At 47.3% G+C, this 12671-nt stretch overlaps 1 protein-coding gene across 5 annotated transcripts in view; it reads left to right on the forward strand.

Moving 5' to 3' along the window:
* Cadm1 (cell adhesion molecule 1) overlaps positions 1-11896 on the forward strand; it is a 318679-nt gene extending 306783 nt beyond the window's left edge. For all 5 annotated transcript variants that reach the window (XM_032909283.1, XM_032909284.1, XM_032909285.1 and 2 more), the window contains 2 exons: positions 9349-9480; positions 11472-11896. In XM_032909283.1, the coding sequence (XP_032765174.1) occupies positions 9349-9480; positions 11472-11590 (251 nt within the window). In that variant the 3' untranslated portion in view covers positions 11591-11896. The remainder of the gene's footprint in view (positions 1-9348; positions 9481-11471) is intronic.
* The last annotated feature ends 775 nt before the right edge of the window (positions 11897-12671 follow it).

The following is a 12671-nucleotide window of genomic DNA, read 5'->3' on the forward strand; positions in this document are numbered from 1 at the left end:
TAATCAATTACTATTGATTGTGAGCTTGGCTTCTCTAGGCAGCGAAGAGACATCTAAAGGGAGAAAAAAACAACCAATAAAAATTGAGCAGCTGTCATAGTGTTTAAATTTATTAAAACAAAATACATTATTTTTTATGAAGCTGTCTTGAAATGGGTCACTGAAGGGGAGCATATTGATTGAGAAAGGATGAACTTCTCAAATTTCTGTAGCCTGCAGACTGAATTCAATTATAATACAAGACAAACAGGTTAACACCCGCCTTAAACAGCCCATCGATAAATTAGAGTAGGTGTTGCCCATTTAATGCTAAACTGTGATAATGAATAATGTTACCCACTCCCAGCTGTACCGGGTAGAAAGTCCATCCTTTCCACATTAGGGATTAATGTTTCACACTTTGAGATCTTCCCCTGCCCTGCCCCCACCTCCATTCCCCAGTGCCTGCCTCAGTTAATGGCGGTTTCATAGGCAGCATATGGTATGCAGCCCTCAGCCGGCAAAGCGGGACGCCTGGCTGGTCCTCCTCTGTCATCTGCATTTTTAAAAAGATTCGGTGCCTAGTTCGCTGATTTAATTATTGGCCAACTTGGGGGGCTTATCCGATTCTTCCCTGAACCCTTTTATTTACTTTTTTGGGTGTTAATTTTATTGACGATAGATCCACACTAGTTTTGAATTGTTTTATCAATTACATCTGCTGTTTCTCGGTGACAGCTGGCGGTTATTGCCACCCATGTGGAATAGAATAGCTTTAAGCATATTTATCCTTCTACTTTATTTTAAAACTTTAACAAAAATATCTCCGAGTGCCTCCCTCCCTTTGGCAATGAAGGAGCCTCTAGGGACTGTTGGGTGGAGTGAGGTGGTAAATAGTGCACCAGAGAATGGCCCTCAGCACCGGCAGGGCACACCGTCCGTCTTCAGCATTGGAAGCAGGGCACCAGCAAGGCATCCCAGCGCTGCTTTCTTGTCAACATGAGAGAGTGATCTGGAAAAACCCTCCATGCCCTTCACAAGCCATAGAAACATACCGGGGAGGGGCAGGCTTCTGCCTGGCTTCCACAAGCCCTGCGCAGGGGTTGGGGCAATCCCAGTGGACCAGCTCTTAGATTACAGAGGAGCCTGAGTTTTACGTCCTCCCTCGCATATCCAGGGATTCCCAGGCAGAGTGCAGTAAATGGACTCCTGCATGCTTGCATTCCTGCACCGGTGAACACATTTGTACATACATGCACAAGCACACGCACAGACACTCAACAGCCACTGCGTTTTGGAGGAACTCTTCAGTTGGTCAGCACCACGTGATGTGTGGCCCTGGTTTGGAAAACAGGTTGTTTAGTAGCCTTGATGGACAGTATGTCAGAAGGAGAAGTCAAGAAAGACCACCATTAAGCAGCACCCCTGGCCCTCCTATATATTAGCTAATTTTTATTCCACAAAAGCATTTGAGCTCCGTGTGTTTGGCTCTGGGCTGGCCCCTACTACACAGTGGGAAATAAGATCCAGTAGGGGTTGGACCAGCCTTGGATCTCACAGGCTCACGCTGCCCACCCCGTGATAACTTCCCATTGGGGAACACAGACTGCTTCCCCAAGTTGATAGTGACTATGGAAAATTAACACCAAGTAGTTAGAGGTGAAGAGCTGAGACAGGAGAAGGTGCAGGCCAGTTTAGAAAAGCACCCCAGAGAGCAGGAACAGGAAGGCCTGATGGATGAGGTCAGCTGCAACTACAGGAGAGGAGATCCTCGAGATACTCCTGCAGAGTAGTTAAGGGAGAGTTAATCATTTGTAAGTGATGAAAGCAGGCAGCCTAGGGGCCCAAGCAATTTACATAGAATTTAAACATGGGGCCTCTGGTTCAGGCCTCCCAGACTCTGAGGACACCACGGCTTCCTTTACTCTGGAGTCTCTTGAGAATACAATTCCTTCTGACCCTTTTTCATTAACTTTAGGATGGGCATCAGGTAACATGCAGGGGCTCTGAGCAGCCTATGTGTGCTAACTGACCTGGAAATGCCTTTAAGTGCCTTCCCCTTCAGAGAAGATCCAGCGTGCCCTGCTCTGGTGTTTCCAGTGCCACTGCCCCTTAGACGTCCCTAAATGATGAGATTCATTTCCCCCTGAGGTGGCCCTAAATGCCATTGTGAACAAATGCTTGAGAAGAGTTAAGATGTGGAAGTTTCAGTCTTTAAAATTTAAGTCGTGCTTTCTGGTGCGTACCTGTAACATCAGTGCTTGGGGGCTAAAACAGAAGGATTTTAAATTTAGTGTAAATCAGACCTTTGGAGAGATCTGGTGAGACCCATGCTCAGTGACTTTGCCACAACAGAAGTTTGAATTTCCTCCTAGTGCTGACCTTTCCCATAATCCAACATGCTACTGTTTTAACCATGGGGAGCAAGGTGGTTATGGCCAAATAGACCAAAGCTTTCCTTCAGACTACAGAGCTGCTGCCACAGTGCGAAGTGTGAGCTCCAGTTCCACAGGTTGGACACTGCTTTGGGGTGACTTCACCACATTCATAACTCCATCCTCCTCACACCCCAAATGCCTGAGGCCCACCAAAGCATCTATAGAGACAGATTCTAGTGGGAATGCCGGTTACACTCTGCCCTCTTTACCAGGTTCCTATAAGGAAAACCCCAGTGTCGTCCTCGGTGTCTTCCCTTTGCTTAAACCAGGGAAGGCGATCCCACTGTCAGTGCCCTGTAACAAGATGAGTGAGTGGAGCAGGGTCCCTCTGAAGACGCTAAACACCTTGGGTGGGCACCGCTTCATGGAGCCATTTCTGCTGTTGTTAGATTAGCTAAACCAAGTGGCTGGAGAAGGGAGCGAAATCAACATTTTCAGAGACGGGTCCGGACATTTAGCTGTGGAGGGCTTAACATCTGGGTCCTCGAATGGTCTACCTGAACCATAACGTGCATCCGGTGGCCTGGTGCTTCCTTAACCGCCATGGAGAGCAGCAAAGCCATCAGCTACAGCACGTGTCAATTCTGTATAAGTGAAATGAAAGCTTGGTGACCCTTGTTTCTGAAGAGCTGAACATTAGAACATTGGCCTAGGGTCAGTGATAAGAACCAAAAAGATCTCCTCAGGTGTTTATAGAGTGGACTGATGCTCAATGGACATCAAGTCCCAACAGCATGCTCTACCCCTCACAGCAACCCTGCAGAACATCACTGGGGCTAATGTCTTAGAGTAGGCGATCGACCTACCTCAAGTCACACAGGACAGAATGAAGTTTAGCTTCTGGCCCAGGTCTGATCGCAAGTGAGCTCCTATCCCATCGCCTAGGCAGTGGCAGGCAGGGAGAGCCTGAGTCCTGGTCACTGAGCTACTGTCTGTGCACAGTTGTCATTTAAATGAGCATATACTGAGATCCAGGCAGGGTACACACTGAGGATGACTACTCTGGTTTTCTTTGCAGTGGCCTCGCACAGCCGTTCTAAATGTCAGAGTAGCAGCATGCCATTGCTAGAATTGAATGCAGCTGATGGCTGATGCCGGCCCCCTGGCATGCTCTATGGGAATCTTCATGATTTTCTTGCCTACGTTGGTCCCTTCCCTTCCCTTCTCTGAGAAGATGGAAAGGAAAGGTTATGCTGTATAAAGGCTACTGTGCTCCAATATATATTAACATCTTAATGGGAAAGCTGTGCATGTACTGTATACATTTACTACTCTCTGACAAGAGGGAATTAAATGTCAGAAGGATTTGTAGCATCTATAATTGAATTGGTGCTGAGAAAAGCAAATCTTAAAAGAAGAATAACATATTAGGATTAGCAAACAACGTGGCGTTTTGTCAGCGTTTGCCATTCAGTGTGTTCCCCTCCAGTAATAAAGCTGTGCTTCTAGAACACAAGCTGAGCTCGGTTGCCTTAGGTGAGAGCTATCATAGGTGATGAGAGCAGGTAGCTTCTTCACCTTTCAGATAGCGCAGTGGGTGTGTGTGTGTGGGTGTGGGTGTGTGTGGGTGTGGGTGTGTGTCTGTGTGTGTGTGTCTGTGTGACTCTGTGTGTGTGTGTGTCTGTGTGTGACTGTGTGTGTGTGTGTGGTTCGTTTGAGGTTTTGTATGGTTTTTCATTTTTGCTTCAGCTTTGGAATACATGCCACCAGCCTCTCCTCCCTCGTCCTTAGCAAGAAGTAGCAAGTGACATCACAGTCATTAAGCCTTTTCTGAGATAGGCTAATCCATCCAGCTCCAGGAAGCCAGAGGCAGCATTTCCATCATAAACACCAATCCTAAGAGTTTTTAATTAAACTGACTTGTCCAGAGAGACCTCAGCCGCACCAAGTGACAGAGCCATTGCAAAATGTCAGCCTCAGCTCAGGCCCCAGTCATCCCTGGGCAGGAGAGGCCTCTGGGGGAGTGGGAAGCCTAGAATTGCTCCACTTTAAATGAGACCCAAGAGAACAGATCGGTGGGTGCTGGAGCAGTACCTGACCTACACCAAAGAAGCCCGAGATGTGAAGGTATGCAGTGCAGTTACAGCCATCATGACTGACACTGCGTGCTTACACTCCACCTTCTCCAAAGCAGGGGGCTCTGTATCCTTTAGATTCTGCACCCTGGGTTACTGGATGGGCAGCCTGAGCTTGCCAGGAGAGCTCTGCTCAGTGAGTCCCTCTACCAGTCCTTCCTTGCCAGGAGCCTGCCAAGGACATCCTAGCCATTCCCTGGTTACCCATGGACTCCAGCTTTGGCAGCACAGCCTGCAAGGTTTATGATGGATCCACGATCATGGCATTCTCCTGGCAGTTCGTGTGGCACATCTCCTGCCAGGTGGTAGGGTAGCCATAGAAACCTGCCCCTCTCAGATGCCTGATCCACACAGGCAGCAGAGGCTGGGGAGTGCTGTGTGAAGGAACACTTTAAGTGTTTAAGGGGTGAGTGTAAGTAGAAAAAGAGATGGAGGGGTGGAGAGGAACTAGAAGTTCAGTCTGGCCGTCATAATTATCCCCATTCACATTGCCCTTGGGTCAGGTCAACTGCCCTGAGCTGCAGAAAGCTGAGCAGTTTGGGCCATCCCCAGGACTCTGGTGAAAGTTTGTGTGTGTTTGTTTGTTTTTAATCCTTTTATTGTTATCCTGAGATTTCTAAGATATTAAAATCAAGGCCAGGGTGGTTGAAGCTGTGGCAGAGCTTCTGTTTTGGTTTTGTTGGTTTTGTTTCATCTGGTTGCCAACTTGATATTCTGCAAGCAACTTAGAAACTTCACCTGGAACCAAGTTGTTTGAGCTTTTTGCCAGAAGAAAAGCTAACTCATTGTAACCAGCTCATGACGCATCTGTCACCCTTAGAACCGTAGACGTGCTGCAGCATGGGACGGGACAGAACGGGCAAACCCGAAGTTGTACTGTAACGAAGTGTTGTGTCGCCCTGCGCTCAGTGTTGTCTAGTGTAGACTTACATCCTGCTCACTCGTGTGTGTGGAGGTTAACTACACACAGACCATGGTCACCTGAAACTAAAATGACTGTTTTTGTATATGCATGTACCAAACATGTATTTGGCATTCCTCCCCAGGACAACAAGGGCACACCTTTATCCCAAAATAGAACACGCTAACACTGGTGACTATGCACGAGGAAGAATTGTAGCCTCTTAGGAAGCAAGAAAACAAGATCGAGCGAGGCCGAGAGACTTCCCTTTGCCTGAACTTAGGCTCCTTTATAAGAGCTTTACACCCTCGATTTCACTTTTCTGCTGAGAAGCTGCCGCAAAGCAAACCGCAAAGGGGACAGGACCCACGTGGATGCATGAACTCCCTCAGGAGCAAGATGGGGACGGACACCCATGGCCTTTCCACCTAGTAATTTCACAAGACCCAGTCTTAATTCTCAACTCACGAGCAAGACAGGGAAGTGGAGGCTGGCAGACTTCGTCACGGATCCTCCCACAGTCTCCTCTTTGAATCCAACCCCTGCAGACCAAGTGCATCCCTGTGGCATCGAACGCTGCTGCTCTCTGCAGTCAGCAAGGCGCCAGCTGCAGGTGCGGGCGGTGCTTGCCCCGGAACAGACGACCAGCATCACCCCTACCACTTTGAGCCAATCCACAGCACTGTTGGAATCACCTCCCATCCCACAAGAGGAAACAGAAGAGACAGTGAGAAACAACTGCTCTCCACAGGGGAAGCCAGACCATGACAGGCACTCGGGAACAGTCACGGCTCTATTACTACCTCCCATGGTCAGCCAGGGGTGGGAGTAGGGTGGAGGAGAGGTGGGAAGAGGCGGCGAGGAGCTCATAACCAGCAGTGTTCCCTGTAAATTAAACATCAGGTACCCTCTGTGTCCATCTGCTGTAATTGAAGGTAGGAGAGGTGTCCTGATGATTAACTAGCGGTAGTAAACTTTCTGATCAAAGTGAATATAGAGAGATTACGCTTATAAATAAGTATCTGAAAAGTGTTTGTGTGCCCTTGAGGGTGGGGAAGATAACTCAAACATGTATTTAGTGTGGACGATGTACAGGGGGAAATAGCTAGACTGAGCACTTGGAGAGCAAAGGTCAAATGACTAGTTGGGCTCAAGTGAGGAATCCCACAGATGATGGTTTTTACCCTTGTTTTGGGAAGGTTTATATTCCTTCCTTCTGTATTTCTCCCTGTTCCCCACGTACCACTCCCCCAAGCTCAAACATACTACCACATCTCTCTGAAAATGGAGGAATAGTGGACAAGAATTGCCTGCCCCCAATGGCTGGGGACAGTCTTAAACAGCTTCTAGAAGCATCCATGTACTCACCTCTTACGGTGGCTCCTCCCTCTTCCTTGCCTCCTGTAGCTGTTTTCCCTCTTCTCCATCACTTTGTCCCACGTCTAAGACACACAGAGTTTATTGAAATAAAGTCAAACTTCAACCGGTTTGAAGCAACTGAAGATTAGTTGATTTCATCCCCACAAGGGAAACATAACTGGCAAGTTTTGCTTTTGCCTGGTCCCTGTGAGAACCTTTAAATGTTTTTGCAGTGGGCTGTGTCTCTGCAATGTAGAGAATGATTTTCCAGCAGGTACCAGGGTCCAGTACCACCCTGAGATACTTTCTCTTCGTCATCAGCCTGACTGGCTTTAGGATCACCATGGAAACACACCCATGGATGTGTCTGTGATGATGTCTCCAGAAAGGTTTAACTGAAGAGAGGCTCAATCCTAAATGTGCTTGACACTGTTCCATGGTCCAGACTCCAGGTCACTAAAAAGAAAAAGGCAAGCCAAGTACCAGCATCTGCTTCTTCCTGCTTCCTGGCTTGGGATGCCCTGTGAGCAGCTGCCCGCTCAGTCCTACCACCTTCCCTCCCATGAGGGAAGTCCATGAGGGACTGTGTCTTCAAAATGGGACCAAAGCAAGCCCACCCTCATGCTATTTGGGGCTGGTGTTTTGTCCCCGAACAAGAACAGTAATTAACGCACGCCCCGCACACAGTACTTCTCATCCACAGGCTGCTTCTTCAAAGGCAAAAACATTTCTGTGATTACCTTCTGCCCCGGGAAAGGACATTCAGGACAGTAGAGGCTGCATTGTCTGCAGTCAGCAACACTTGGGCCGAGGCAGGAAGGAGATTCCTCGCCACCACATCTCAAGCAGAGTTTGTTAGACACGTTGCTGAAGAGACTTGCACATCACGGAGTAGACTAATTGGCTGCAGCGCTCTGCCTCCATTCCATCTCCATCCTCCAATTAAACTCCCATCATCCTGTTGTCCGGGCGGCCTGCTGCTGCCTCTGACTTGGCATTTCTGTTGGGGTTTGAGGTTTGAGTTATTCCGTATTCCTTCCAAAGCTAACTCCATGGAACACTTTAAATACTCCACGTTTTAATTGAAGCTCTTTTAATTAAAGCACTTTCCTTGGAAGCCACAGTCACAAGTTATCTCCCCACATCCTTCCGTGTTGAGTCTCCAAGCAGAATTGGAAATATCGATAGAAAGTGTAAGCCTGCCCTCCCGCTGAAAGCGTTGTATCAGGTTTCGGCTCAGAAGAGTACCATTACCTTTAGCTGTCACGGATCTGTACACTTGATCGATAAACTTCAAATATTATTAGAGGTGGAGGCTTCAGAGATTTGCTCTGTTCTTTGGAGAGAGACAGAGATAAATCTTTCTTAGAAATTGACTTGAATTTGCACTCTCGGTCTTCCCGGTGAAACGCATTTCTCTTAGGCATCCAGGAACTACAAGGGGGGCAGATTTATAGGCCATGTGCTTCATGTACTGAAAGATTTAAATGGTAAATCCTTCACATATGACTTCACAAATCATGTAAAGTTAAAAGATTTTTACCGTTTCTGTTGCTGCTGTGCTTAAATTGTAAGGTACAGCCAGTAAATCATTTTAATGGAGGTGTCGTACTTGACTCAATAAAAAAAAAAAAGAAAGAAAAGACAATGGTCTAGCTTCCACTCCAAAATGTTAATGTATTAATCAACGGGAGAATAATTGTTTTTTACTATGTTATAAATCTCAGGTGCCACTAGGATTTCAGCAAAGGGTGATGTAGCCACATTCCTAAATTAAAATTGTTTACCCTGCCATACATCCATTCTGCATCGCCATAGCTCATTGTGGGTTCATTCTGAAGTTGTTCCCCAGCCAAACTGTCAAAGGGGACACCCTGAGGGAGTGAGGCTTATAAGAGAAAACTAATTACATTTTGAGGGGTTAAATAACATCAAAACCATCTGGGGATGGACAAGTGTTCCTTCCCACCATGTTTTTTTTTTTCTTTTTTTCTTTTTGAATTAGGTTTTTAGATCTTAAATTGAGGCTTTCTCCCTCCTCACACCTTTAAATGTGGCCAGCATTTTGTATGCCTTTAGTCTTCATAAGCCTGCTGTTATCTCTACACAGCCTTGGCTTTCCTATGCTTGTTCTTCTAAGGAAGTGAGCTGTGGAGCCTCTGTCATCCCCCCCACCCCCGCCCACAGTTCTGTGATAAGCCTGAAGGTACCATCAGTGGCCCCCATAAGTAGTCAGGTCACCCTCCTTAATTATCAGGAGCCTTAAGTTCCAGAATGTGTACAGTGAGTGCTAAGAATAGGTGTGAACAGGCAGAATCCAGACCTTCCCTCCCCCGCACTCCCCAATTTTCTTTTCACATGCAGTAGCACTCCTATGCTGCCTCTCCTGAAATTGCCTTGTGGGGAGAACAGATCAATTCAGTACTGGACAGGTCAGTCTGTTCCCTCCGTGTAACTTGATCCATCTGGTTTGTTCTCTCTGACTCCTCCATTAAAAAAAAAGAAGGTGACCTTCTGACCCTGGAGGCAGTGTCCCTGGGGCTCTTGGTGTCTTGTAACACATTCTACATCCCTGTTCCTCTTCTGATTTCAACAGATTCTCGAGCAGGTGAAGAGGGCGCCATTGGGGCAGTGGACCACGCGGTGATTGGCGGCGTCGTAGCCGTGGTGGTGTTTGCCATGCTATGTTTGCTCATCATTCTGGGCCGCTATTTTGCCAGACATAAAGGTAAGCAAGGTGCTCTGGCCGGCTGGAGCAACATGTCAGCACAGCCCTGGAACCGGGGGCTCCACTGTTGTCATTAGTAGGCAGCTTGTAGTTGATAGTAGGCAGCTTGCTTGTGAGGATGGTGCGGCTTTTGTGCTTCCTAAAGCGGGGAAAAGGAGGCTTGGAAGGGCGGAGAAACCTTAGCCGCTCCAGCGGAGGACTCTGCCGGAGGATTTGGACCCCCTCTAAATACAAGGCTGCATAAGTCTGTGGCTCTCCAGTCTACATTTGGGTTAGATTCGAGAGGGTAAGGTAGGGGCTGGTGTGACAAGTGGCCTGAGCCCTAGAAGATTGTATGCATGGCAAACATATCCACAGCCTGCTTGTTTCCCAGGAGACAGGAGGACCAGTTGGCTGCCCCTGAACTCTGAGTAAGCTGGTCCCCAGAGCCAGAATATTTCCTTCTTGATGTGATATGCCCGGGTTTTGTTGGTTTTTTTTTTAATCCTTTGCCTTAAAAGCCACATAAATATGTATTTTTTAAATTATCAGGGCAATTGATTTAAATTGCCATTAATCATCACACTTACCAACTGTGCAGACTGGATGGGCAATCATCTTTGCCAATGCTCTTCCTCTCTGCCTCACGCTGCTCTGGGCCTCTTCTCCCCTCCTGGTAATTTAGTCTTCCTTTTCTTTGTCGGCCCTTGTCTCTCTCAAGCGCTGTGCAGTGAGCCTGGGGGTGGGGGGAGAAGAGGGGGCAGACACTTGCATAACTGCTTGATTGTTACTTGGGTTTGGGGACAGTCCCTGGAGCCCAGCAGTGGAGGTTCAGGGTACTTAACAAAAGCCTTTAGGATCCAGAAGTGTCTGTCTGGAGCACAGAACAGTTGGGGAGCCCTGGAGCTGTGTGGGCCAGAACCTCTCAGCCTTTTAGTGCTTGCCTTGGTAGAGCTGGGAAGGTAACGCCCAGAGAGCTGACCAGAGTGTGCACAGCCTCTGTGGAGGATCAGGGAGGGGAAGGGGGTGCATGTGCAAGCTCTCTCTGCAAGAGAGAGAGAAAGAGCACAGGGAGGGAGCATTTGACCACCTGCTTGCTCAGTTTATCACTTGAAAATCTGGGAATTTGGCAAAATGTCTCAGGCGTTCTTAAGTATAAGACTCTTTAGAGGGAGAACATAATGGTAAGCGAGCTATCAGATTCCAGCAGGCAGTTTGAGTGCTACCTGCCTGCTACTCCAAGGTGGAGTCTTGTTTTCTCTCCATGTAAGCTTGGGATTTGGTGATACAAATGTCACCAACTTGGTTAATGTTCTGTCTATTGTCATTATAAAGTGGCTGTAACAATTAGCAAATCCATGAATCCGGGTCCAGGCTCCAGTCACATGGTGAGAAAGAATCCTTTGTTCATGAAGACAGAGCCCAAGCCTCCATTGTAGCCCTTAAAATGTCAAATTACGTCCTCCATCTGGTGCCCTTCCCTGAAATGGAAGGCACAGGGAAAACAACCCTTACACGAGTTCAAACACCATCTCCCCTGCGGGTAGCCAGTAGCGATCCATGAAGCCAGGCGACTATGGTTGAAGTAACTGGTTCAAGATGGCAATAGAAGCATCTTCGGGCCCTAATTCATTTATTGGCTAATTGCTCTTCCTTGCTTTGGTCTTTAACCATGTGCGAACATCTCTTGTCATCGGTCTTTGGTGTTTAGTCAGCAGCTCTCCAGCTTTCTGCATTTTAGCCCCACTCACGTCTTCTTCTCTCACAATCACTGCTCTAATGTCTCGTTTGCTGAATTACATCGCAGCCGCGCGGTTGGAGTGGCTACCTTTGGAGCCCGGGATCCCCATCTGTCTCCCCCACCCCGCTCTCTTCTTCCTATTGTTTTTTCCCCCCTCTGCTGCCTGCACACCACTTCGGCTGATGATGGCCATAAAGCACCTTGCCATCTCTGTACCGCTTGACACAGAGGCCACCAGACAGTCACCGTGCTTTACCCCTTCCTTTTTCAGGTACATACTTCACTCATGAAGCCAAAGGAGCCGATGATGCAGCAGACGCAGACACAGCTATAATCAATGCAGAAGGAGGACAGAACAACTCCGAAGAAAAGAAAGAGTACTTCATCTAGATCAGCCTTTTTGTCCAATGAGGTGTCCAACGGGCCTGCTTAGATGATAAAGAGACAGTGATACTGGAACTTTGGAGAAGCTCGTGTGGTTTTTTTTTTATGAGTGGGTGGAAAGATGCGAGACTGGGAAGGCTTGGGATTTGCAATGTAAAAACAAAGACAAAAAATGTTCTTTGAAAGTACGCTCTGCTGTTTGACACCTCTTTTTAATCTGGTTTTAATTTGGTTTGGGTTTTGGTGTTTTCGTTTCTATTTCCTCCTACCAAGTCAAACTTGGGTACTTGGATTTGGTTTCGGTAGATTGCAGAAAATTCTGTGCCTTGTTTTTCATTCGTTTGTTGTGTTTCTTTCCCCTTGCCCTTTTTGTGCATTTATTTTTCCCAAAATCAAATTTGTTTCCCCCCCCTCCCAAACCTCCCATTTTTTGGAATTGACCTGCTGGGATTCCTAAGATTTCCCCCACCCCGTTTCTGATTTCTTTGTTTGTGTTGACGGTGACTGCTTTCTGTTCCAAATTCAGTTTCATAAAAGGAAAACCAGCACAGTTTAGATTTCATAGTTCAGAATTTAGTGTCTCCATGATGCATCCTTCTCTGTTGTCGTAAAGATTTGGGTGAAGAAAAAAAAAAGAAAAAAAGAAAAAAAAAAAGAAAACAATGAAAACTCTTTGCTGCTGCCCATGTCTTAAATACTTAGAGCAGCGAAGACTAGAAACGTAGACTGTGACCCAGAAGCTGTCGTCTGCTGTGGATCTTCATTACTGTACAGGGTTATCTGCAAGTGAGGTGTGTCGCAATGAGATTGAATTTGTCGTTAATTCTTTATCTGTAGGCGGCTCAGTATAGATTACCCCACGCTGTGCAGAACGTTTTTTTTTGGAGTGGAAAGGTCTCCTCCTTCCTCGTTGCCCTAAACAGACCCGACAGGTGAGGTCTGTCTGTTTTATGTAAGTGGACAAATTTGAGATGCCACAGGAGGGGAAGCAGGGAGGGGGTACGACAGTTCTGCTCTGGTTATTTCTACTCTGAACAATTTCATCCACCTTTCCCAATTGGCCTTACTGCTCGCTGACGTGCAGGAG

This window comes from Rattus rattus, chromosome 8 (genome assembly GCF_011064425.1).
Source record: "Rattus rattus isolate New Zealand chromosome 8, Rrattus_CSIRO_v1, whole genome shotgun sequence".
In the NCBI taxonomy this organism is placed as follows: Eukaryota; Metazoa; Chordata; class Mammalia; order Rodentia; family Muridae; genus Rattus; species Rattus rattus.